This window comes from Convolutriloba macropyga, chromosome 1, assembly GCF_964194025.1.
Source record: "Convolutriloba macropyga chromosome 1, txConMacr16.3, whole genome shotgun sequence".
Taxonomy (NCBI): domain Eukaryota; kingdom Metazoa; phylum Xenacoelomorpha; order Acoela; family Convolutidae; genus Convolutriloba; species Convolutriloba macropyga.
This window is the reverse complement of record NC_134468.1, coordinates 69221121-69247852: the sequence shown is the minus strand read 5'-3', so window position 1 is coordinate 69247852 and position 26732 is coordinate 69221121. Positions and strand designations below refer to the sequence as shown.

The following is a 26732-nucleotide window of genomic DNA, read 5'->3' as shown; positions in this document are numbered from 1 at the left end:
TTTAATTAAAGTAGAGCCCTTTTAAAGATAAATAGGATTACAATTAGACAACAAACTCTGCTTTCAAAGTGATAAATTTTACGTGGGAAACAGACTAAGCAACGTGGAATCTTACCTTAATTGAGAAATTTCGTGCCCCGCTATCACCTGATTAAATATTAAGTTATAATGCTGTTCCCACATCTAACACGTCGCCTAAGTTTGAGGCTGCTGTTGTTACTCTTCTCCAAAATCATTATAGTTACTTCGGAAAAAGATTTTGAAACCCATTAAATTAGAACAAAGACCGATAGTTGCGATGACATTTTTCAAGGGCAACTTTTGTTATCAATTTACGAATTGCATATTTATGAGCTGCTCAAATTTGTTTTAAAGACAATTAACAGACAGCATAAGAAAATATTTTGCAATAAGCTCTGAACTGAAATATTGCGTTGCTTTATGAACTTCGTCTCCAACTACACAAAGACACGCAATCAGACTACGTGGTGATGAATTGTACAATAAGTTAAAGCTCATCGGAAGTTTTCATTGAAGGCTTGAGAAGGCATCGAACAACGACTTAAAAGAATTTTTTCATGGAATTAAATTTTATTTGGCAGGGAAAGAGTTTACAAAGTTTATTTTTCATTATAAAGACTGATAATTCCGTTATATAGCTTTCAGTCATCTTTTGTGTTGACTGATACTAGGAAAATTCTGGGGCAGTTTGTAAAATACACAGCAGACTTTTCAGTCTGGTTATTTGTCCGGGCTTTATCACTTGCTGTAATTTTGTTCAAAAAAGCGAATTAAATTCTTAATTTATAGCGTGCTGTTCTCAAAGTGACGTCAATCCTTCAAATAAAAACATAACCAACTAAAGTAGGGCGAATTGCTCTCAAACGACCGGCGAGCGGTTGGCTCCGTCAACAGCTAGCCACGGATTAAAGACCTCAAGGCACTACCTCTTTATCCCGTTTCCGAAGACAAACGTCAAATGGGTCAGACAAAAAATCGGCCAAAGTGAGTGAAAAATTGCATAAAAAACAAACAGGATTAATATATTTGCCACAATTTGCTTTTGAGAGCAATTAACAATGGTTTCCTAAAAAGTGCCTGTTAGATCAGTTATGATAAAAAATATTGCAACTAAAACTCATTGATAATGAGGATCAGAGATGATGAAATTACGCTACATAACAGCAGCTGAAGTGTGGTATAAACAAAGAGAGAGAGAGAGAGAGAGAGAGAGAGAGAGAGAGAGTGAGATAGATAAAACGTGAAAGAAAAGAGAAGGAAAGGAACCCTAACCAAAAGAGAGAGAGAAAGAGACAGGAATATCGTCCACGATTGGATTCGACACTGCAAATTCTAGTTTTTTAAACCTTGTTAATAAATAAATCACATAGAAAATGACTGAAAAACGCCAAAATAAAAAAACTTCTCAATTTCGCAATGAAAAAATTCAAAAACATTTTTTGTCTCAAAATTTCTGTCAAGTAACCCATCTGCGAGACTTGAAAAAAATGTTGGCCAGTAATGGTCGTTAAACTCAGAAAAGGTCAAAAAATATTGAAAAATTTTAGAAAAATTTGCAAATTTTAACAAATTCTCTCTAAAGTTCAAGACAGTAACATCTTAGGAACCAACTCATTGCGGGATGATTGGGGGCAACACTGGGGTAGGGGGCATTAGCGCGGTGGGGGATTGTCTCAAGAGACTATCCTGTAACCCTGTTTCAAGCCTGAAATAGTTTCACAGGCTCAAAGATCCATACACTTGGAACTAATAAAAAATTTCCAAAAAATTTAAAAGTTTAAGCTATATCCAAAAACTACTAAAACCGGAGTCATAAAAGTGTTGATGACCATCCAATTAACTCTAGAAATTATGCAATAGCTTATTATCAAACCTTGGAGGAGGTCCCAGGGCCTCTGTTGCCGGAAAAAAGTCAAAAACAAGAAAAAATTGCAAATATATATAAAAAATAGCTTAAATTATTAAAATAAAAATTTGAAGACATTCCATTACATCTATAAACTATGCAGTAATATATTATCAAACCCTAGAGGAAGTTCTGTGGCCCTTGAGGCCAGAAAAATCTAAAAAATGACATTCAAAAAACTTTTAAAAAATTGCAAGTTTTACAAAAAAAAATTGCAAAAACTTTTATTATAAAGTTGAAAATTAATCTATGACAAACAAAAAATTTCCAGTAACTTATTATCAAACCCTAACGGAGGTTTTCTGACCTTTGAGGCTCAAAAAATCTGAATGACTAAATTTCAAAAAATTGGGGAAAAAAATGGCAAAAATTATCAAAAATATGCTAAAATTCGTGATGTTAAAATCTTGCTAGACATCTATTTGTTTTAGAAATTATTCAGTAACCTATTTTCAAACACTAGAAGAGATTCCTTGGCTCTTGAGGCAGAAAAATTCTAAAAACTACAAAAATATTTCAAAATAACTTGAAAAAAAGGAAGTTTTATCAAAAAATTGCTAAAATTTGTGGCATTAAAAAGTTGTAAAACTATTCCATGGCCATTAAAAAACGGTCAGTTACTTTTCATCGAACCTCTTAGGATGTTTCCTGTCCCCTGGGTGAGGAGGTTCTTTGACACCTAGGGCTGATAAAAAAATGTCAAAATTTTTAAAAAGCTTAAAAAAAAAACATGGCAAAATAGTAATTTTTTTTGCGTTTTTAGCACGCGGTTGTTCGTCAGTAGCTGGCCACGGGAGTGGGGAGGGGTGGGGGTCACTGGGGGATGATTGGGGGCATCACTGGGGTAGGGGGGCATTAGCGCGGTGGGGGGGGGTGGGGCAATAGGGGGGGGGGGGTCAACAGTGACGGTGTCTTCAACCTCTAAGAACCGCCCTTCACATCATAAGTATAAGTATAGGTCTCCAAAACAGTTCGAGCTGAAAGGCTCTAAGAGCACTTAATGCCCCCTGGGCGCTACCTGTTTATCCCGTTTTTGACGACGAAAAGTCAAAAGCGTCAGACGAAAAATCGGTCAAGCGAAAAATCGCATAAAAAAAGACCGACAGGACAAATATAATTGCTACAAACTTCGTTTGAGAGCAATTAAACAGGTTCAGCTAACACATTTACCTGAGCTATGACCCTTTCTGCCTTGGTATCCAGTTTTGCCACGCTTGTTGTTGCCATGATAAGAATGGCGGTTTCTGCTGTATATCTCCGGATTGTTCGCAGAGTAGAAGCTTTCGTTGCTATTAGCTGCATTGTTTACTCCTCCTCCATAGTACCAATGTTCCGATCCTCTGTAATCGTACCCATACTGAGAGTAGTATTCACCCTCGGCGTAGTTGTGATTTCCAGGAAAATTGGCCTTCGACGGTAAACTCAGGGGTGGCTTTTTCTTTATGCGTCTCGTAGGTGGTTGCGTCATGGGGTCAGTTCTTGGTGGGTTATACGCTGGCGTTGTAACATCAGGGACAGGATTTGAAACAGTGTGATGTAGGTTTGAATGTCTAACTTCCGTTTCATTTACGCTGTCTTTACTGCTTTGTTTCGAGGCCGAGCTCTGGTTTGGAACATTACTCGTTCGTTCATTCGGTACGCCCTCTGAGGAATTGCTGGTTTTTACTTTATTTTCAACAGCCGCTGAGATTTCCTGTTCCTCGCTGAGATCAATCGCGGAGTTCTGATCATCTAACGATCTCGACTTTTCTAACAACTCGGCGCGTATTTCGAAGTCGTGTTTCTTACGAGGGCGCCAGCGACCATCATGATACTTATGGTCTATTCGGGCAGCTTGTTCATTGGTTCCAGAACCTGCACTGTAGCTTGCACTTAAATTACGAGGCCGGAAGTCATTGCTAACTTCTTTAGAGTTGGTTCTCCGGAATGTTGAGTTCAGCGGGTAAGAGGAATTTAGATTTTTCGTGTAACCTCTACGACTAACAAATGACCCTGGCTTCATATCCAAATTAGCTTGGTTGCTCAATCGGTTCTGTGTTTCCTCTAACTTTGGAGCAACAGGATCCCCTTTTGATGTCAAATTTCCACCCGTATCATCGGTCGAATGACCGTCAATTGTGGAGCTGCTTGGCTGGTCACTTGAGCTACTCGAGTTTTGGGGAGATTTTCTACTGGCAGCTGAGACGTCAATGACGACGTTTGAAGTTGTAGATGCATCAACTGTGCCTCCTTGTTCCTTTTGTTTCTCTAACAGCTGTTGCATCTGCTGCTGGAATTTGCGGAACTCTTCACCTGAAAACCTTATCGAATAATATAGGGCAAATTTTCTACAAGAAACTGCTGTACTTGAATCCAATAATCCACATATGCCACTGAATAACAACAAAATTTAAGAGTCCATCGGTTCGGAAGAAAAATGTGGGAGGATACATGAATAATTGAAAAACAGTCGAATTTAATTCTTTAATCCAGCAACCTGCCTCGGTATATTAATTTGGAGACTACTCCTGCAACTAAGAATTGAAGGAAGCCTGCAACCCGGTTACTCATCAGTAAGTGATGAGGCAGTAGGACAGCGCATTCGGATTCGCAAAACATGTTGAACATATCCGGCAGATTACTCGTAAAACGCCTCTGTGTTCTCACAACCCTCATTGCGATTAGAAAAACAGGAAAAAAATGACAATTGATATTTGTACAAAAGCGGTTCTAAAGTCAGAACTTCATTACTTCATTTGCTAAGCAGCCAATGTTCAAAAACACTTTTAGCAGAATGATCGAAGAACTAAAATGGTCTAGAGAAGACAAAGATTCCACGCAAAATGTCGAAAGAGCGGTAAAATGAGGAAAATCTAAACAAACTTTTATTCGACGAAGTAAAAAACATAGCCAGAAGAATTCCGGAAACACCTCGAAGAGTCCTCTACGCCAAAAACCAGCTTTTGAAAGAAGCAAACGCCACTAGAAAACTAGAAAGAACCAAACACCAAATTAAACTTAAAGCTCAATTTTATGTCAAACTTCTCACCAAAAAATCTGCTTTAAACCAACAAAATTGCTATTAATTGGTAATTAATGATACCTACGAGCAATTGGGGTCCCAGTAAAAAGAAAACCACACAAGGGCCAAAAATCGATAAAATAGCTTAAATACCCGCAGAATACTTAAAAACATCCGATTTAACATGAAACGCAGTTCATTTTCAAAATTTCACAACTCTATCAAACCAAGCTGCACAAAACAACAACTTCAACCTACTTAGCAAAAAAAAGTTAAAATCAAAGATAAAGTGCTTGAAAAAGCCGCAAGTGAACAAAAACTTTTGCTCGCACAGAAAATTTTTTTTCACACTTCAATCTCTCACTCCCTCTAAAATATCGGTACGAACAAAAAAACCACTCACTCTTCTCTCCGCTCTTCCAATCTTTTCAGCAGCAAAGCCACTTCAAATTTTAGCACATGCATCATTTTCTGTTTCAACTAGCCTGCCTTTCAAATCGCTAGTATCTCGTGGCAGAACGCTTCAGGTCAGAAAAATAAAAAAAATAACTCAGATATCTCAGATAAAGAACTCATACTAAAATTTTAAAAACTTCAAATATTTTTTCAGATAGTTTAACTAAACATACAAACAATGTTGTTTCAAGCACACGAAGCAATTAATCTGCCCACACACAAATGTGCAAGACACATTAAGCTCACAAACATTTTCCATATTCTCATATTCCATAAAAGAAGCAGATTTTTACCAGCAAACTTATCAATTTATAGCAGACAATGCGTTTAAGCATGCGGATAATTTAGTGGCTAATAAACTCAATGAAGCAGAACAATAGGCCAAAAAGCAAACAAATTCAAAAACACAAAATTTTTGAATAGCATTCAAATTAGCGCCAAAAGATTTATAGCAAAAAAATTCAAAATGCAATCACATGAATATTGTCACTAAATTCCACAACCCCTCAGACACCATAAAAATAAAAACCAAAAAACAGCTTAAAAAGGGTCACGTGGACCCAAAACTTCACTCGCCTAAACAAATTTTTTTACAATTACATATCTCGCTGCTTCAAAAGAGGGAATGAATATAATAACCACGCTCTCTTTCTCCGCTCTTCGAAATGATCATCAAAACAACTTTTTCTAACTCAGCTCACTCATGAATTTCCGAGTTCTTTTGCTCGCTCACTTTTGCTCGATCAAGAGAAGAAATCCGGAAAAGTTTCGAAGAGTCATCTCTGCCAAAACAAATCTTTCAGAAAACTATTATCTATTGAAACTACTCAGGCAATATAAAAAGAGCAATTCGAAGCCAATGAAATATTTAGCCCAACAAACTAGAAAAAAATCAAATTTCCCTCTTAGAATAGAAGAGCATATGGAAAAAAGACTTTTCCTGAAAAAAGGAGTCCACTAAAATGCCCAAGAAGCAATAGGAAAGCCATAATAGGCTCACAAACCGGTCTAATTCTGTAGGAAAATTGAAAAAATGCAAGAAATCAACAAAAAATAGTTAAAGTTTTTTTGTCAAATTTTGCAGCAAAATCATTGTTTTCGCCAGCAGAACTGTAATCAATTGGTAACTGAAACGCCTTTGAGCGTAAGGCGTCTTTCTAATTCTCTAGAAAAGCAATAAAAAACAAAGATAGAATTTTCGCAAAAATTGCTTTAAAAATCCGCAAAATAACAATCCTCAAAATTAGCTAAAAACTCGTCATTAATTACCAAAGAATCTCAAAAATCTATCAGAAAATTGTAAAACCATTAGTATAGTCCATTCAATCCTATTAACCAAAACAATATGCAAAACCAACAAATCTGCTTGAAAAAGCTGCATGTGATTTTAAAAAAATCTCGCTTAGGAAACTTTTTCACAACTGAATAGTTGACGCTTTCAATTACTCGCTCTCTCGAAAACAGCGGTATGAACCAACAAACATAAAACGACTAATGTCGGAAGAATTGCTCTCGAAAGATAGGCGGGTGGAAAATTATCTGACCACGCCGGGATTCGAACCATTGACCTCCCGATTCTTTTCGAAATGCACTGCCCACACGGCTATCAGGACCTTCTGGTTGCTATGCTGCAACCAATTTTATATTAGCAACAAGCTTTACTTCGGAGTGAGAGCAATGCATATCACTCAAAAATGAAAAACAGAAGCGTGAAAAAGTCACTTGAGAAGTCGAATGTGTTCTAGAAGAAAAGCGCAATATATTCAAGCAAAAAATTTGCACAAAAAAAGACCAACACGTTTACAATAATTGCTATGAACTTCGTTCAAGAGCAATAAACCGCTCTCTTTTCGGCACTCAAAATTTGTCCAATAAAATTGATTAAAAAGAAACTTTTCCAATACTCCTCTTCGAGTCGTAAATAGCCAGCTGAGATGATGGGACGGCTATTATTAACTGAAGTTAGTTTTCAAGTGTGAACAATAACAATATTTAGCATTAGTTACCAAGCTCAATCGGCTGAGCGTCTGGAGTTCTATCACTCTCAGCATCAGTTGGCCTTTCAAAGGAGTCCAGATACTCGACTGTCAAACTCAACTCAGTTCGGCAAATTGGACAAACGTGTCCAACGCAACCTCCGCCAGGTGTCTCATTCGGATCCGTATTCTCGTCTTGTACAATTACCTAATGAAAACGCGTTCATTTCCCATGCAGTTTAGTTAGCAACTAGATTAGTATAACGCAGGATGAATCGCTTTCAATTGACCAGCAAGTTTTGTTTGTAGCTAGCTTCAGCTTAGGACGGCTAGCGTCACCGGGTCAGCCCGGATGGTCGACCAAAACTGCGCTAACGTTATGAAATTATACCTCCATATCAGTTTCAGCGGAATTTAATTCAGAGTACTTTAGCAAGAGAAATTCGCTTCAACGTAAGGCTCTCTTTTGTCAGTTTATCTCGATTCCGACAAAAAGTCAAATTTTTCAGAAGAAAAACTGATAAAGCGAAAAATCGCATACAAAGACCAACAGTACACAAATTAGCGGCTACAAACTATATTTGAGAGCAATTAAAAGTACCTTCAGTTTTAACTAAATTTTTAACTGCTTTTAGTGGTTTTCCTTCGGCGGGAAACCTAATGATTCGGAGGAAGACTTAATGATACCATATTCATGTTGAAATTTATCTCCAATTTAAAATCCATAGAAAAAATTAGTTTACGGCAAAGTAACATCTGAACTTTCGTATTTCTATTGGTATGAAATATGAATTCATATAGCCTTGCAAACCATTCCTAAAATTCGGATGTTTTTCAGATGCTCATGCGTGGTTTTCGACAGGATATAAATTTTTGGAAGTATTATTCTGTTCAAGAGACTTATTCGCTCAACAATTTCATCATTACATAGTTGAAACTAAGAGCGAAAACAGCTCTTGAAATTATATGGATGAGTCGAAATGGTCAATTTTCGGTTTAGTAAGAAAAGCTTAAAAAAGTCAGTCAAGTGAAATCCGACACTCATCCACGCGGCATTAAAAGTATATCTAATGCTATTGCACCATAAACTGGTAAAACGAGGCAAATTCTGAAGCAACCATTCTTAGTTAAACAAATAAATTTTGTTTCGGAGCGTCGGAGTGGGGTCAAACTACTAAGAACGCCCTTCACACCATGAATTTATGTCTCCTCAACAATTTCGGTAAATCGCATACTTAGAGACTAGAAAAGCGAAAGGCCCTAAGAAAACTGCCCCCAGGCTTTAGCTGTTTATCTCATTTGGGAGGACGATAAGTTAAATAAAAGTCAGACAACAAACTACCAAACGAAAAGTCAGTAGAACGAAAAACATGAAAAGATCAGCAGGTGTAATATATTTGGTACAAACTTCTTTTGGGAGCAATTAAACACAGCTCACAAAAATTCAATGATTTTCAAGAAACCTGCTCTTGAGATAATGTTTCCAGTCAGACTTTACGAGGTCTTTAGTGTAAACATTGTGAGTTATTGCCAAAACAATATTAATTAAACAAAAACTGAAATTTAAAATCTTAACCACTGAATGACTTCGACTCCCGTTTCACGATGGAATTAAGTTTTACATTTTCTTTTTAAAAAAAGGAAAATGTTAAGTTTTAACCATATTAAGCAATTGAATTACTCTATTGGTTATTTTAGAGGACCGATAAGCAACGCTAACTCCTTCTCAAAAGCATCTCATTAGCGAGTTGACAGCCTTTCATAGAACAGACGAACTCAACAAAATTCATACTGACTGAAGAATCCCAGATTTGACAGTTTCTAGAGAACAGTCAAAATATTAGAGTGCCGAATGATCAGTACTCATTTCTTAGAGTACCGAAGAATCATATAAATAGGGTAAAAATAGTTGAACTAATTCAGAAGCTAACATTTGATTAGTTCACCGGTTAGAGTTGCTTCGAGATACCGAGTAGAAAAAGCCTGCCAGATAATCAATGACGAATGAAATCAAAATTTTATTTACTTTCAACTACATTCCAAATCGAAGAAACAAAGCGCCTTAAAAAGCAAGCATTCACTCAATGCTTTCACGAAAAACCAGTTGAAAGAACAACAAAACAGAGCCAAAAGACTTAAGAACATTTGCTGAATTGAAACATTTGAATTGAACATTTGCTGAAGAACAAAGCACTCAAAACACTGTATTGAATTTTAAAAAAAAACAGGTAAAAGGGAGAAATTTTCCTTGTAGCCATTGCACAAGAATTGTTTCAAGAACATTGCACGCAAAGGGACAACAGTAGGTTCGAAACAGAAAAATTACAGCCCAACACTGAAGTGAACGAACTTTACTTCGGACTTTTGAGCGATCTCAAATCTTCTCACTCCATAAAGTTTATTGCTAATCTAAAATCGATTGTAGCATAATAAATTACAAGGGCCTGATGGCCGAGTAGTGCATGCTTCTATCGAGGTCGCGGGTTCGAATTCAAAAATGGTCAGATGTTTTCCCATGTACAGCCCTAGAATTATATTGCCCCGCCTGTCGTTCGAGATCAATTTGTCCGACGTTCGTTGGTTTGTTTTTTTTTCGTCAGAATTATCTGATTCGCCTTGTCAGCCATCTGTTCTGGTCATCGTGGCAATTCTCAGGCGGGTAAGAGTTCTATTTTAAATTGAACAGACGTTTGAACAATGAAGGTAAGCAAATCATCACTTGTGTCGGACTGTATATTTTTTTTCTGTTTCAAACCTACTTTTGACTCTTTACATGCAATGTTCTTGAAAAAAATCTTGTGCATTGGCAACAAGGAAAGCTTACAAATGGACAAGCAAAAATTTTGCATAAAAAAGACACAGATTCAAAATAATTGATTCAAAGTTCGTTCGAGAGCAATTAAACACTAACTATTTTTAAAACTTCGCTGAGTCATATTTTTGAACTTAACCCGTAGACTGTCGGACAACAGCCGTAAAATACACTCCTGAGACCCCATAGTTAAGAAAATCATGAAAAGGAAAATGAGTATCAGTAGAAAAAATTTATCATTGTTGTAAAACCTATACAGAAAGCGATAAAAATAACGTCTCACACACAATCCAAAAGCAGCAATCACCCAGAACAGTTGCTCTTCAATTTCATGGAGTGAGATCAGATTGTCGTAGAAATAATAGGGAAGACGACGAAAAACAAAACAGCCCAAAATTTGCGGGATCGACTCAAAGCGCCGGACCCTCCCAAAAAAAATCGTAAGTGCAGCCAATAAAATCTTTTCTCTGAAAACACTCAAAATATCCCCAGAGTAAACTAAATTATTAGGAGAAAAGTTTAACCCCTGTCGTAACGAGAAAAATTTCAGCACGGACATCAATGAAGCAAGCAAACATAATAGCATTTATGACGTTATTCAGAAACCCACAAAGATTGAAAATCATAGGACATAATCTTCACAGATAACTCACAGTAAAATCACGAAGGAAACATTAATATAAATAGAAACCTATCTTTATTTGATAATAACAGAAACATATCTTCAAAACTAATCCGATATTTTTGAAAAGTATATTCAAAAACCATAAGCTATTAACTGACGAGAGAAAACCGGATCACTTACAACTGGATAAGAAACAAATGAGGTTTGTCACTATTGGGAAAGGTCATGCGATTACAAGAAGATCAATAAACACAGGCAAAACCAAACAATTAGAGAAAAACGCCGAAACCATTAAAACCATCAGCTATTCATTGAAAACATGTTATAGAAAAGATTGGGTCTCCGTTCAATTACAATTGAATCTGTCATTAATATGATAGTTCATAACGAGAGTTCATAATCGTTATTCCTGTTGTTTCAAAAAAAGCTGATAGACACTGCTCTATATAGATAATAACCGACTAACGTCGGCCAAATTGCTCTCGAACGACCGGCTAGCTTCGTGAGTAGCTAGCCACCGTTTAGTGAGGCTAGCTTTAGCTTAATTGAAGGGGCGTGAGGTGAGCGCAGCGGGGGGGTGCAACGGGGGCTGATGGGGGGAGTGAGGCAACAGTGGGGGGCAATGGTGGGAGGGTTTTTTTGGCTTGTGCAGGGGGGGGGGGTTGAAATGAGAGGGGGGTGTATTGCTGGGGGTCAACCTCTAAGGACCCTCTTCACACCATAAGTATGAGTCTTTAAAACAGTTTCCGTGAATCGCATACTTGGAGACAGGTGAACTGAAAAGCTCTAAGAGCACTTAATGCCCACTGGGCGCTACCTGTTTATACCGTTTTTGAAAACGAAAAGTCAAATAGGTCAGACAAAAAATCGGTCAAGCGAAAAATCGCATCAGAAAGACCGACAGGACTATTATAATTGCAACAAACTTCGTTTGAGAGCAAATAAAAAGTTGACAGAATAATGATCAACAGCGGGACAAAGTTCTAAAAATCACTATGTTACGCAAAGTTTCAAAAATATTTTAGTTGATTTAAGACATCATAGAGGCAACCAGGTAGCTATTTAGATGTTTCGGTGCGAAATTAGGTGCATAGTATTGTGTCAAAAATAGCCTACTTCAGAGAGGTTTCGTAAGCGCTTTATCAACCCCGATGCTATAATTTTAATGATTAGAAACTGCGTTCTAACTTAAAAAATATCCAATCAATCTGACCTTAAAAAAAGATGCAAGATTTTTACAAAGATGTTACTTATAAAGATGTTATTTTTAGTTAGAGTTGATAGAATTTTGCAGTAATTTTCCAAATTTCAAGAGAGGGTTTTCAATCAACAGCATCTCAAGTCAATTTTCCGGGGCTCTGGTCTTTGGTTCCCAGTTACATATGTATCGCGGGTTGTATTGCTCCTACGTAAATATTTGCTGATCTCTCATAAGGGCTTATATTGGTTCCCACACTTCACGGTGTTCAATACATACAAATGAATGAATGATAACTGCCTTTACGGTAAAATTACTTCGACTACTTCACTTCTAATAATTTTTCCCAAATGTAAAAATTTATCACAAAATTTATCATCACGAAAGGTAAATTTTAATCCACTTTTAGGTGCATACTACAGTTTCCTACATGTACAATAATTATCTTTGTCGTCCCGTATTTATTCATAGTTATAAACAAATTAATTGTTATCATCCTAGATTGAAACCACAACCAAATATGGCATTCATATAAGGCTGCAAGGGAGAATTCAAATAAGGCTGCATTCAAATAATTCTGCAAGGGCGCACGCATTTGCTTACCCTTTTTACCACTGAACAAGATTTGTTTTTACAACTTGCATGTAAAAAGGACAAAAGTACATTTGAAACAGAAAAAAATACAATCCGACACTTGATTAATTATTTGTTCAAATTTATTGTAGAGACAAACGTTTGTTCATTAAAGTAGAAGTCGTATTTATCTGAGACTGACCACAACAGATGACACAATGTCAGTCAGATAATTCTGGCGAGAAAAAGATGAATTCCATGACCTATTTTTTTAAACATCGTTGAGTCATTTGTTTGAACTTAGATGGTAGATTGCAGGACAACAGGCGCAAATTACACTCCTGCGACGCCAAACTTGACAAAATTGCAAATACTAAAGAAACACTGCGATTGAAAACAAGACTCATACTTTATATTATCGTTACATTCAAAAAAACGTACCCTTATTTTCAAGCACTGATGTCTTTCAAGTTACATAGCCCCATAATTATGAATCTTGAGTGACAGTTTACCTTCTGAAGTCAGATTTAATATGTGAGTGCAAAAGTAACTTTTTTAAATAGTTAAGTTGTTCATCAGTAAAAACTTATCACACCACTCATAAAACCTATACAGAAAGCAATAACAGATGACTTCCGTCACACACAGTCATAAGTAGAAATAACTCAGAAAAGTGGCACTTTAACTTCATGGAAGACCGTCAAATAGTCGTAGTAATAGAAGGGAAGACGAAGAATGGAAAATAAAACAGCCAGAGAATTCAGCAATAAATCCGAAACGCCACACTTCCGAACAAAATCGTAAGTGCAGCAATAACCATTATCTTTTGTCTAAAAACAAAAAATCGATCTCAGTAGAGAACTAAATTATTAGGTAGAAAGTTTTACCCACGTCGTAATGAGAAAACTTTCAGCATCGACCTCATTGAAGAACGCAAATAAGATATCATTTACAACTTTATTCGGAAACTATATGAAAAAGCTGCAGAAATTAAAATCATAAAAAAATTTGACAGAAAATCACTGCAGAATGTTCAAACAGCAATTCTTTTTAATAATAAAAACATATCTGTAAACGTTGCAAAATTAAGACGAACAAAAACTGATAAGCTCAAAAACTGATCAAGCCAATAACTGTCGCGAATCCGAAAAACTGCTCTGAACTGAAGACACATTGGGAAATCAAATCAATTTGAAGTAACAGCACTTCTAAATTTAACTTATTCACTCAACACCGCGCATGAACTGAAAAACTTTTCCCGCTCAGAAAAAAAGTAAACTCACACGGTTATTTTACTCGCTTTCGGTTTTAGGTCAAAACGACGTTTGAACAAAAATTATTTTCGGCAAGAAAAACCTTAACAAAACCAATGCTCCTTTTCGAGTCGTTACAAACACCAAGATGAGACGAATAATAGCCTCCCTGTCGCTTCCTGCCTATTCAGAATTTCGTAATATAGCTGAAACGCTTTTATTTATCTGAAAACTGAACATAGCCGGCAGATTGCCGGAAAATAGCCGCCGTTGACGCACTAGACGCACATCGGGATTGAAACAGAAAAAGAAATAAGGAGATAAAAATTGACAAAATTCTTTCCTAAGTTTCAAAAACTGTTCTAATTCAGTGTGCAGATTCAGTTAGAATGAACTATGAATGGATTGGGAAAACCATTTAGCAACAAATCCGACCCAAAAAATTGAAAAACGGAAAAAATCAAAGTGAAATTGCCGCATGTGAACAAAAAACCACTAGCGAGAAAGCGAATTTTTGTTCAAACACCGTTTTCTCACTCTACTTTCAATTTAGATTGAAAAATTTTCACGCCGCAAAACCACTCGCTTTTTCACTCCACTTCCTGTTCGGCGTGACCAAGATCACTGCTCCAATTTGACTTCAAAAATCATGAAAATGTGTGAACTGATCTCAATAAAAAAGACAGCACCCCAATACAATTCAAATTCTTTGAATTGTAAAAAAAGGAGAGCGCCTAAATAATAGCCGTTTGAGAGGCTGACGGCGGCTATTAAACACCTTATACTGAGTACTGCTTTTGATGCAGCAATTTTGTCTTCCTTGTTTTATACAAACTCTGAAATCAAAGTTTTATACAATCAAAGTTCAAATGTATGACAAACGTGAACTCGTCTACTTGTTTCCCCCGTTTTCTGTGGCAAAAACCCTATAAAACCTTAACTTTTCACAGCAATTTGCGGTCACCAATATAATGGCACCAAAACGAGTTCCGGCACAAATCTCAAAATTTTCCCATTTATGTTCTTTTGAGCTTATTCTTCATAGAGGACGGCAAAGTCATTTTAGTACCATTAGAGCTATGTACGGATAGACTAGAATAATGATAGATGTGACCCAATTTTAGCTAAGAAGTAATCCGGATCAAGTTTCCCGAAACGTAAGTCAATTTTTTTTGTGTGTTGCTATGACTTTACCGACAAAATCTAAAAGTAAACACCCATTAGCCTGCATATTTGTTTAAATTAAGCTTGATGGCATTATCTTAAATTGTTTGACACATGGTTCTTTTGACCAGATCATATACTGCAGTTGTTATTTACCTGTGTGCTTTTGAGGTACTCGGAGAGACACCAGGGGTGGAAATAGTGGAAACAGTCAGTCTTCACAAAGGATGAGAACTCGTGATAGTCACTGCTCATTGTCTCCAGACAGATTGCACACTCTACTGAGGGGTGGTTGTGACAGGTCAGAAACTCCTTAATCAGGTCGATGGCGTCAAACAACATCGCACCTAAAACCACGCTACAAAAATAAGAGAAAATTTATGTAGGAGTACTTATGCAAACTAGTACATTTAGCTGATGCAAAGAGGTACGCGCGAACAGTTTTCTGCTCCCCATCACTGTTTATTATGTCCAATCTCGTATACGACCGACCATCTATAACCGATATTCTACATCCTTGTTATGATCGATACAAACGAATGGAAAACAAGCTTTTTATTCACACATTTTTGTTTACGGGGAGAAAGAATAGAAAAAAAACAAGATTGTGTATTTTGCAAGACACCGGCAAATATGGCCCCGGAATGACAGAATTATTCGAAAACTTTTACATTAACATTTTGCCAAATTAACTGTGCATCGAAGGATCCTGTCGTATCATTCTCACGGCATAATTTCTGTGAAACATTAACTTTTGGTCTTTACTAGTGGTCATATCATTACAGAAAACAAAGCCAATGGCAGGGCTTACAAATTAAAACAAAAGATGTTTATGTTCACTTTTGAATTGATAGCTGATCACACATATCTACCTTCTAGTCTGGATTCTAGCAGCTCGTCCAACTTTACCATGAGTTCTTTCTCGAGCTGCTGGTTCAACCCTCGCACACTATCCAGCTCAACGACTGGCTTTTCTTTGGGGTATGTGGGCGAAATTGTAAACACCACAGTCACACAAACATGCTTTTTAGATTCATCGTCTGCTGTCGAGGGGAACAATTGCATTGAAACCTACAACGAGAACGCTCTCTTGTTGTGCGTGGCACAGAATACTCCCACATTCGCATTTGAAATCATAATATATATCAAATCAATATATCGAAAATGATATTTCAGAAACTTTTTTTTAGCACCAACATGGTTTTTATCAGGCTGTTACGAAAAAAGTTATTAGCTGAAGTTTGAAACAGAAACAACAAACAAAAACATTTGAGTTTTCAGTGGAACCAAACAAATTTCCACAGAAACCTTCAATTTCGAAATACTTTGCTGCACTTAAATTAGGATGCATATTATCAAAAGAGGTTTCCTAAAACGTGTTCTAACTTCTATAACTCTCAGAAATAATTTTTTGACAATTCTAAAGTCAAATTGATGACTTCTGATTCACAGTTAATTGTTTTTCATACCCTCTACTCTTCTCAACAAGACCGTTTTGGTCGAAAATATTGAATGTGGCTGCAGAGTTTCCAATAGTTTTTTAAAAAATAATGTTATCATGATATGTCTAGAGAATCGAAAACGAACCGAAAAATCATTAAAAAACAGCAGCTCCACGTTACGTGCATTCAACGAGACCCTTTTGATTTCAAGCTATTCCTAGCCTGCCGTTACAATTTTTTCCAGAAATGCGAAATACAAGAAAAAAACAATTTTTTTAAACATTATCAACGGGACAAAATTCTCATTTTTTTCAAGTTTACTCTGGCAACACCACTAAACATTCTTTGGGTCAGAGGACAGAAATAAATAGCAAGAAGTCAAAGAAATATAGGCAGTTTCATAACGGCACAACCAGGTTAAACGGATCAATCTGACAGACATTCATAAACATAGCAGGACAAGTCCTGGAATAAAATTCAAGCAAAGCAAAATAACAAAGAAAATCAAATTCTGGTTGAATAATTGACTCTGTGACTTCTGAGGTGCTCTGCTAACGATAAAGCAGAAAAGGTTAAACAATTGAGAAAGAAATGTTTAATATTGGTTTAACATAATGTTTAATTCAAAATTTGAAAACTGTGGGCTTCAAGTAACCAAAAAACACCTAATACACATATTGAGCTAGGTACACTATCAATGGACCCACATATTAGCAAAAATTAGCAGATGTGACTTGATTTAGCAAAACGGGTAGCCTTTCCAAAACAGGTGGTTCTAAAATATACTAATTTTTTATAGCTTTAAAAAGACGAAAATATAAAACCAATGCAAAAAAATACATGAGACTTATTTAGGACAAATTAGCAGCAAAAAATCAGCGACTTAGATAAGAAAGCACAGCTTTATTCTTCACATCTTGAGATATTTTTCTTTGTGACAGAACTGAATTAGATGAAAGTTCTGATAGCTTATATATACCTCTGCAGTTAAATAAACATACTCTCAGAGGTAACAAGAAATGGTAATAGTTTTATGCAGTCGCTTTGGTTTAAACTTTACGAGAAGGAATATATAATTATAAAGGCATCAAACAAAAACAACTCAATTTCTCATAAAGAAAAATCAAATTGGATAGAACCATAAGCTAAGGTACAAAAGTTTTCAAAAGAAAGACGATATACGTTACTAGAGAGCATTTAAGAACTCTTATTTAATTGTATTTCGGACAGAAAAAGAAAAACCTGCATCATTCAAAACTGAATTAGGAACTTATAAAAATAAGCAAAACTCGTTTACTGAAAAAAAAAAACACGTTGAACTTATCAAAACAAAGAGAGACGGAACAGTTGAGAACAGTTGAAGTAGGAATTGTTTTGAATTGCTGTAATTCAAAACTCGAAACAGCTGTCAATAAAAGGAAGGAACACAAAGCGAAATAGAAAACAAAAACAAAATTTAAAAAGTAAAAGATTCTGTTTTGAAAACCGTGTCGTTTCTAAGCAGGTAATCTCCATGGGCATAAACCAATGATATGATAAGGAAAGTCGCCATAAACGAGTATGAATAGAACTAGAATTTAAAAAGTCGAGTTTTTTAAAAACAATGATTTTTGCAGTTAAAAAATATCAGAATGAAAAAAAGTGATTCACAAAGTTGAAGCACTAACGGAAATATCATGGTGCATTCGAATAACAGTCTTGAAGAAACCTAATATTACAAAGGGGATAACACAAAAAGCACGGCAACTCAAAAACTAGAAGAAATTGCCGTCCGCGCAATAAGACAAACTTTTTTGTTACCCGTGCTACCTTAGTATAATCACCCGTTCTGCTACGAGATGCGCCAAGTCAAATTTAACTTCCGATTGACTTCAAAATTGTCAAAAACAACGAAGAGTTGTTTAAGACTGCACCCAAAAACAGTCAAAATTATATAAAATTCGAAGTCAAAAATAGCTTACTGAGCCCCTAACCTCTCATAAACGCTGCTTCTTAATATATGACAGAAATACGAAATATTAGTAGCATAAAAGGTGATCAAATTTTTAAAAACGGCAAAAAAAGCATCTGATTTCTTTTTCAATCTCATTGTAGTCCAAAAAATGCAGAATGAGGCATTGTGGACTGCTATTCAGTCAATCAGTTCTTGAAAAAAGTGTTTGATATCACTTAGACCTAAAATTTGAGTTTTCCAGGTTCAATATAAAATCTTTAATTTTTCGACTATTCAAAAAAAATTTATCAATTAACCATTAATAGACCGATCTCAAATGACTTTCTCAGGTTTATCACGACTTAAACAAGGATTTAAAACAAACTGACCGTTGGATGAAAAGTTAGATTAAGGCAGGTGAGGGACGTATTAAAAATTCATATAAATGTTTAAAAAATGGCTAAACTTTTGTCGCAATTTTTTCTCAAAAAACGCTATTTTTCTTTTTCCTGTACTATTTGGAGACATTAACATAACGATAAAATACTTGTTATTCAATGATACCATTGTGCAAGATAAAAATAATGTCAATCTTAGCATAGTCCCTATGTTCGTTCTGGGTAATTTGGGAGGCATCAGTCTATATAACAACCTCCTAAGTTATTGTTGCTGGGCTTCCGGTATCATTTCATTAGAAGTACATATTGCGGTACGAGGCAATATTTTATGTTTTACGAAAACATCCTTGCAGCTATTTTAGAAGAACGTAAATTTTTCGGCATATTCTAACGTGAACTCAATAAATGTTCCTCTGCTGTACCAAGATTACACATTATTCACTGAGCAAGAGCTCATTAAACTCGATAATTACGCAAAAATTTTATCTACCAAATCAGTACAATGAAAATGAGCAAAACAAGCATATTTCCAGCCATGAACTTTTTGACATTGAGGAGGGTTTAACTAACCTGACTTCGGATGCCATCCTGGGTTTGTTCGGAGATCGACACCTCGTCACCAAAGATGGAACGAAGGATTCCCAACTCCTCCTCCAGCTGCTGATTGTCCATCTCAATCTGAAAGATCCCCAGCCTACAGTTAGAATGGGCATCTTTCAGTCCCCTAGGATAGCAAACTGCCATTTCACCAAATAGGATCAAATTTCATCAGGCAGTTGTCACTTTCATTAAAGGTCACACAAAAAAAAATCTCGATCAAAACCATGCTTCCATTTCTGATGTCATTTTTGATGGTGAAGCGAAAATCATTTCAATTCATGCAAGACTTATTTTGAAAACATTTAATTCATCTTTCTATCACACATGCCTAATTTGGCACACCAATTTAGCTTATCCGTTGCAAATCCAGCTCGTTACAAAATTTGGCGCATCGTACTAATACTATAAACGATCCATCAGCTGTTATTATCACACTGCCTATCTAATCAGACCGGAAAAAATTGGAAGAATTCCCCCAGCGTTTTGTCTCAAGAGATGGAAGTTATCACAGGCACCTTTTGTAACATATACATCGATTGAAAAATTGTTCCGGAAACAGTGCTCACGGTAGAATTTCGATCGATGCATGAATTCAAAACCGAAGACTATTTTTTCTATCTCAATCTACAAACAAATCTACATTAAAATTAAAGATATGTACCTATTTCAAGTAGCACCATATTTTCAGATTGTACTGAAAATCAAGACACTTGATTGTCGAAGCTTGAAGTCAAATGTTTAAGTTGCCTTTCATTATCATACGCTTTCCTTCTTCATTGAAATCTATTTTCAACACTCACTGAAGGGCTGTTCATTGATAAACTTGCGCTAACCTAAAATACCAACATCAAGTCCTTAATATATGGTAAAATAGTTCACTCCTTGTAGAATTGCGATAAAGGCTCAAATTTTCAATCAGTCCAGTCGAAGGAAGTTTACGTCTTCAGACATCATCTGTATGCAAAATTAGGTCCCCTATGATTCAATTGCTAACTCAATAGTGTACACCAATTCAAGAAGTTCCCCTGCCACTAAAATCTTAGTTTCATATAATCTCGCGTGTTGGCAAAGAAAACTGAAAAATTAATTTACTGTAGAAAATTTGAAAGGGAAGGTCAAAATTTTGACAAGGAAGAGACGGATACGCACAGAAAGCTGAATTCTTTCAGGGGAAGCCAACTTAGACAGTATAGAATCCTTTCAACTCATGCCTGAATTTAGTCGGTAGAACCATTCATATCTCCATCGCTATCTTCATTTTCTGCTTCATTGATGACTTTGGCTGTTTTGTCCCAATATCGAACACTGTTTGAATTACGAAAAGCCAAAGGACGTTTCGGTTTCGAAGACGGAACATCAGCGTTTCCACTGTCGAATCCTTTGTCATCGTTGATGGATGCCTCACGCAGACCCGAGTTGATCTCATCTGGAACAAAATGGAGATCTCGGCCAATAATATCCACACAAACCTCCAAAAAATGTCATAAATTAGTTTGACCAAAAACATGTCAAAAGGCACTCCAATTTGGCAGTTTCAGTTAGATTACTCATATATACTTTTTTATTCAGCTTCTCAACCGAGGGTTATAAAGATTAATTCTAATTCCACCAAAAATTTCTCTAACGAACTCTGATAGCCGAATGCACTATTGCTTAATGACCGGGGTTCAATCAGTATATCCAGTTTCTTTTGATTATACCCGTGACAGCATTCACTATAGTTCAAAGATTTATATAAAAGAATTCTAAATTTAGGAACATAAGCTTAATACTAATAATACAAGTTAGCAGTACAATATTAGCATTGAAATAATTTTTGAAGCACATGTCCTGAAAGCCAAACCCTATCCATTTAATATAGCCGCTAACCCTAACACAAGCTCTAAAAAGGTTTGGTTAAAATTGCAAATTTTATTGACGATTTCTAAATTCATTAAATTAATACCTTCAAAACCAAATCATTCTTTTTGAAATCTGTCCAGAATTCCATTCTGAAGCGCGAAAAAAAGTTTACTGGCCCTCAACATGTCAAAATCGTAAAAAATATCAAAAAGGTATTAAAAAATTTTTTTTGAAAAAGAAGTTGCTAAAATTTGTGATAAAAAGCCAAAACACATCCTTGTTTTCTAGAACATATAAAGCAATCTATTTTCAAGGTTAAAGAAGTTTTCAATCGCCTCTAAAGGACGAAACATTAGATTTTCCAGAAAACAGAAAAATCAAAATTTTTTTCAAAATCTTGTTTTAAATTTTTCATGTTAACATCCTGAAAATCAATTCATTGTCTGTAAACTATCCACTACTCCAATGTTAAGTCCTAAAAACTTCATTGACTCCTAAACCTCAGAAAATGACTAAATTTTCAAAAAAATACGAAAATCGCTTTCAATTTGGAAGTTTGCATTACAAAAACAAAACATACCCGGCAGATTGCCGGAAAATAGCCGCCGTTGATTCCATAAAGCATGATTGGGATTGAACAAATAGATATTGAAAAAAAAAGATTTTTGTACAAAAAAAATTTTTTAACTCCGATTTATTTTTATGGCATTTCGTAGTTGATCATACCTCTGTTTCTCAGAGAGAGGCTACAGGGGCTACTATCAACACCAATAAGCATTAGAGGTGGTAACTAAGACTTATAGGAACGACGTTCAAATAGCGGGCATCTAAAATTGGGCTTTATGGGTTTATCCCGTTTCTATTTCTGACTTCAATTTTTTATACCGACTCTGTTCATTTTGAATTGCTTTGCTTATCAACTGATGTTCAAATTCACTTTTAGCAGAATGAGAGAAGAGAGAAACTAGCCTAGAGAAGTCAAAAAGATTTCACGCAAAATGTCCAAAAAGCGGCAAAATGGTAAAGCGAAAAAAAGTTTGACGAAGTAAAAAAAATACGAGCGCAATAATAGCCGGCTGAGAAGATGAGGGCGGCTATTAATAACACGAAAAACAGGCATAAGAAGGAATTGTGGCTCTTCAGAGAGATTAACGAAAATTGAAAAACGTTAATTTGATACCATCTAACAAAGTGTCAGAAAATGACTATGACAGTCAGATGATTAAGGAGAGAAAAAGAGAGAGACAAATTATTGAAAAAAATACAAATGCCAAAAAGTTGCTTCAATTGTTCAATTTGAAATCTTCACAATATTTTGTGTCGGTGAAAAAGAGATTGTATAAGAGATTGTATTGTATAAGAGATTGTATTGTAAAAAGAGAAAAGATTTTCTTTGAAATGAACTTGTATTGTTGCGGGGTGCTCTGATGTTTGAGCTGTGTTTCAAAAACTTTATTATACATCACTTACCTGGCCCGTTTCTGCTCTCATTTCCTGAATTTAAATTTCTTATTCAAACCAGTTGAAGATCAATTGAGGGCATCTCAACGTAGTCGGAAACGTCTAAAGTCTGGCGTGAAGTTTTTTCCGCAATTTTCATCAATATGCGAAAATGATGCTTAATTTTAATAAAAGCCACCGTCACCATTAAAGGTTATATAGGCGGTCTCCTAATTTTAGTATCCAATAATTGGAGCTCTGTTTTATTATAAGGTGTTGTCATTTTTTTGGAATACTTTGAGCTTTCGAAATTTAATTCTGTTGAATTAATTATGAAAACCTATTGTTTATGCTGACTTTGACTCCCAATTTTTGCTAATTATTTTGATTTTTAACAAATTTACAAAATATTTTGAGTTTTTCACTTTTATGCGCAAGCAAAACCTTGTAAAGCTCGCAGATGGCTTAATGTGTCAACTTTCACAACACAAAATATTGTGAAGACTTTAACTTGAAGAATTTAAGCAACTTGTCGGCATTTTTAATTTTTTCAATAGTTTTTGTCTTTTTACCTTTTTCTCTCCTTAATGTCCAGCCATGATTCCTCTAGCCTTAGCGCTAAGTATTTTGTAGATTACGGTGACGAGGAGTTGGTCCTTATGATAAAAATATCTAAATTAATGAATGTTTTGGGAACAGAAGATTTATTATCACTTTCGTTTTTTAACATTGAGTTTATCGAGCTCGAGGGACAGGAATATTTGTCCATTTTTCATCTGTTGCTCATTCTGCTGAATATCTGGAAACGTTCCTAACTTCAGTTTTTTGGCAGTTTTTCCCCGTGCTCTGTGTTTTTTTTGCCAAAGAAGAGTGGCCCTCAGCTGACTTTTTTAGTTTTCAAGTGCCTAGAGTTTTGAACCTGCAAGAACGACCTAAATTGAAAAGGTCATTTTATTAGTTTTTGAGCCCAAAACTGTCTAATTTTTCGCATGTTTGTCATTTTTTGTGTTATACGCGTTTGTAATAGAAACTAAAATTACTGAAAGTAACCCAACGTCAAGCTCTAAAAAATTTCATTGACTCCGACATCAGAAAACGACCAAATTTTCAAAATCTAAAAAAAATGCAAAAATCATTATCAATTTCAAAGTTCAATAATTCTTTGGCCGGTTCATTGGTTTGTAAAAATACCACAAACACCTCGATACAGCTCCGCTCGGCGTACAGCTCCGCAGCTATAAAGACCAGCAGGACTAATATAATAGGTAAACTTCGTTTGCGAGCAATTAAAAAGTCGTCATAATTTTAAAATTGGCATTAATATATTGAAACGTAACTTACCTTGGTCTTTACTTGGATTCTTACTGTTTTTCGACAACTGAAAACAAAAGTCGAAGATTCCCGATTCGAAGAGCTCTTTTGTTTTCCTTACAGGAACCACATTGTGACTCTGGATTTCTTCCTGCAATTCCAAGGACCTCTTCGCTCTCAAAAGCTCCTTTGTATTTTTCATATTTGTGACTGCTGAATGTGAATTATCTTCTGTTGAACCGTCTTCACCGTCCAAACTCGACTCGCTCCAGAGGGGATTTCGTTTATGACGTCTAAAAATACCTTAACCAATAAGGAATTCGCTTATGCAAGAAATTGAAAGATGAATACCAATAAAAAGAACTCTATTGATGCGCGCTATTTCTTCAATGAATTGCACAAAATAACGTCACAAAATTGTGAGATTACAATGTTAATTACTCACATGTTAACATATTTGAATTTCTCTAAAATTGATCAAAGAAAGAAACTAACTATACTCTTAATAGCAAAACATAGCCCGCAGACAGGCGGAATAGCTGCAAAAAAGACTTGTCTGCCGTGTAATACAGATAAAAACTGATACAGATCTATGTCAAAAAACAATTAGCGATAAATTAATATGTATTTAAATTCACTGATACAAAACCTATGTAAAAAACATTTACCGATAAATTAATATATCTATACAAAATTCATTCCGCAGAAGATTCTTTAATAGGGACCCCTTTTACACATATGAGTTCCTTTGACATAAAACTAATGCAAATCAAATTACCGATTTAAAATGCAAAAGTTTATCTTCATTCTACCATTCTATCAACCTAGTTTATACCCTCAGAAGGTAATTCAAGTAGGTCACGTATGATCAAAATGTTACCACTTAAATGACCATGAACATATTTCACTGAGAGAGTGAGAAATCACGTCACGCAGGTAAATGCTGTTAATGAGGGGAAGAGTCATTCAGAAAGTTTTACTTTTTTACCTATGCTGTGTGAAAAATGCAAACGAAAAAAAAGAGCGTCAGGCAACATATCAAAAGAAACATAGCATGACAAATTCTGGCATACATTTCAAAAACTTTTATTTGACTTAACAACAAATTAGACTTAGAATGGACTTCGAATGGATCGGAAAAACCGTTATAAAACCCGAAAAACGGAAAAAAAAACAAACTTGCAGCTTTAGAAAACAAAACAAAAAAACAGATGGTCAATCTTGCCCTACAATTTAAAGAAATTTCATCAACTTAACAAAAGACTTATAAAATGCACAAAAATTGATTGGAAACACCACGCAAAAAATCCGAACTAGATATTTAAAAAAAACAAAGCCGGCAGACTGCCGGAACAGCTGTTAAATAGACTTGCGTGTCGTAAGAAACAGATAAAGATATAAGTTGAAAAAGATACTATGAAAAAAATATGTAAACGTTAGGCAAAATGGATCCGGCTTCTTAAAAACCACTCCGCAGAAGCCTTTTTATTAGGGACCTTCATTAAACATGAGATTCTTTGACCTTACACTAAGTCAAACTCAACTCAAATTTTAAAGTGAAAAACCATTTAATGAGTGAGGTAAGTCACGCATAATCAAACATCTAATAACGCAAATGACCGGAAAAATTTTGCTAAAGTGAGCAAGAAATGACGCCACGCGCGCAAATGCCGTTAGTGAGAGGAGGAACTCACTGACTTTTTAGCTTTGCGGTGGGAACAAAAGTGAAACGAAAAAAGAGCGTCAGACGACAAAACAAAAAAACCAAGAGCACCGCAATATAGCTCCGCTCAGTTTATAGGTTCGCATCTATAGAAATCAGAAGAAAAAAAAGATAAATTGCCGCATGCGAACACAAATCACAATCGAGACAACGAATTTTTGTTCCAACGCCATTTTCTCACTCAAGCCTTTTAAAATACACTGAAGAAAGTTTACGACCACAAAACATCTCGCTTTTCGACCTCACTTGCTGTTTCGGGGTGATCAAAATCATCATTTCAATTTGACTTCAGAAAACATGAAAATGTATGAACAGATCTTGAAAAACAGTCAGAAGAATTCCGGAAACAGCTCAAAGTAGCAAATCGACTATTCTCACAGACCTAGCGCACCTCCTACATATAAAAAGAAAATTGAAACGATAACAGGGAAAAACAAGATAGAATTAACTGACAAAAACCTACATAGCATTAGAAAAAATTTCGTTGGCGGTAAAATGGTACCAATAAACAGACAATATTGAATCATAAACGGAAAAATCGTGGAAACAAAAATGAGACAACCAAGGGAAAATTCAAAATTCAAAATTTTCCACAAAATTCTCAAGAAATTTTAAACATCGAATTTTATCTAGACCGGCCCCTTCCCAAAATTTGGCAGAAATACTTAAATATTAAAAAATGCAAATCCAGGGAAAAATGCCCCCTGTCTGCCTTTAGAGCGACTACGCCACAATCATTGGACAAAAAAACTAATTAAATCGTTTGCTATGTCATTCACCAAAAAAAATCGGCAATAATAAATAACTAAAAACGCAATGAAACATATTAAAAAGAAAACTTGTGTAACTTATTTCAGAAAAGTGTCACATCTAGCTTTTATGTGTCACGATATAATAGGGAAACCTCTAGAGCTCTTAATTATGAAATGATTAAAAAACAGCAACAAGCAGAAAAACAGAAATAAGTGGAAACATTTTTTAAAAAAACAGGTAAAATTCGGTACAAACTTTCTAGAACTTCGAAAGTAAAAACAAAAATGCTCTAAAAAATGCTCTAA

The 26732-nt window shown here is 35.5% G+C and overlaps 2 protein-coding genes across 8 annotated transcripts in view; both read right to left on the bottom strand.

The window, feature by feature from the left end:
- LOC142341879 (uncharacterized) overlaps window positions 1-19611 on the bottom strand; it is a 29231-nt gene extending 9620 nt beyond the window's left edge. Inside the window, exons 1-5 of one of the 2 annotated variants that reach the window (XM_075393179.1) lie at window positions 19329-19611; window positions 15858-16056; window positions 15142-15332; window positions 7391-7568; window positions 3098-4219 (exon numbers count right to left, since the gene is read on the bottom strand). In XM_075393179.1, the coding sequence (XP_075249294.1) occupies window positions 3098-4219; window positions 7391-7568; window positions 15142-15332; window positions 15858-16056; window positions 19329-19502 (1864 nt within the window). In that variant the 5' untranslated portion in view covers window positions 19503-19611. The remainder of the gene's footprint in view (window positions 1-3097; window positions 4220-7390; window positions 7569-15141; window positions 15333-15857; window positions 16057-19328) is intronic. The other variant, XM_075393181.1, reaches the window with a different exon arrangement.
- A 320-nt stretch (window positions 19612-19931) lies between these two features.
- The window catches only part of LOC142341905 (protein phosphatase Slingshot homolog 1-like), a 30166-nt gene continuing 23365 nt past the window's right edge, over window positions 19932-26732 (bottom strand). For 4 of the 6 annotated variants that reach the window (XR_012759137.1, XR_012759139.1, XR_012759138.1 and 1 more), the window contains 3 exons: window positions 23982-24244; window positions 20508-20784; window positions 19932-20191 (listed from right to left, as the gene is read on the bottom strand). Coding sequence is in view for 2 of the 6 variants with exons in the window: in XM_075393183.1 (XP_075249298.1) it covers window positions 20576-20784; window positions 23982-24244 (472 nt within the window). In the remaining 4 variants the exon portion in view is untranslated. Of the gene's footprint in view, window positions 20192-20428; window positions 20785-23981; window positions 24245-26732 lie in introns of those variants that run through there. The other 2 variants (XM_075393183.1, XM_075393182.1) reach the window with 2 other exon arrangements.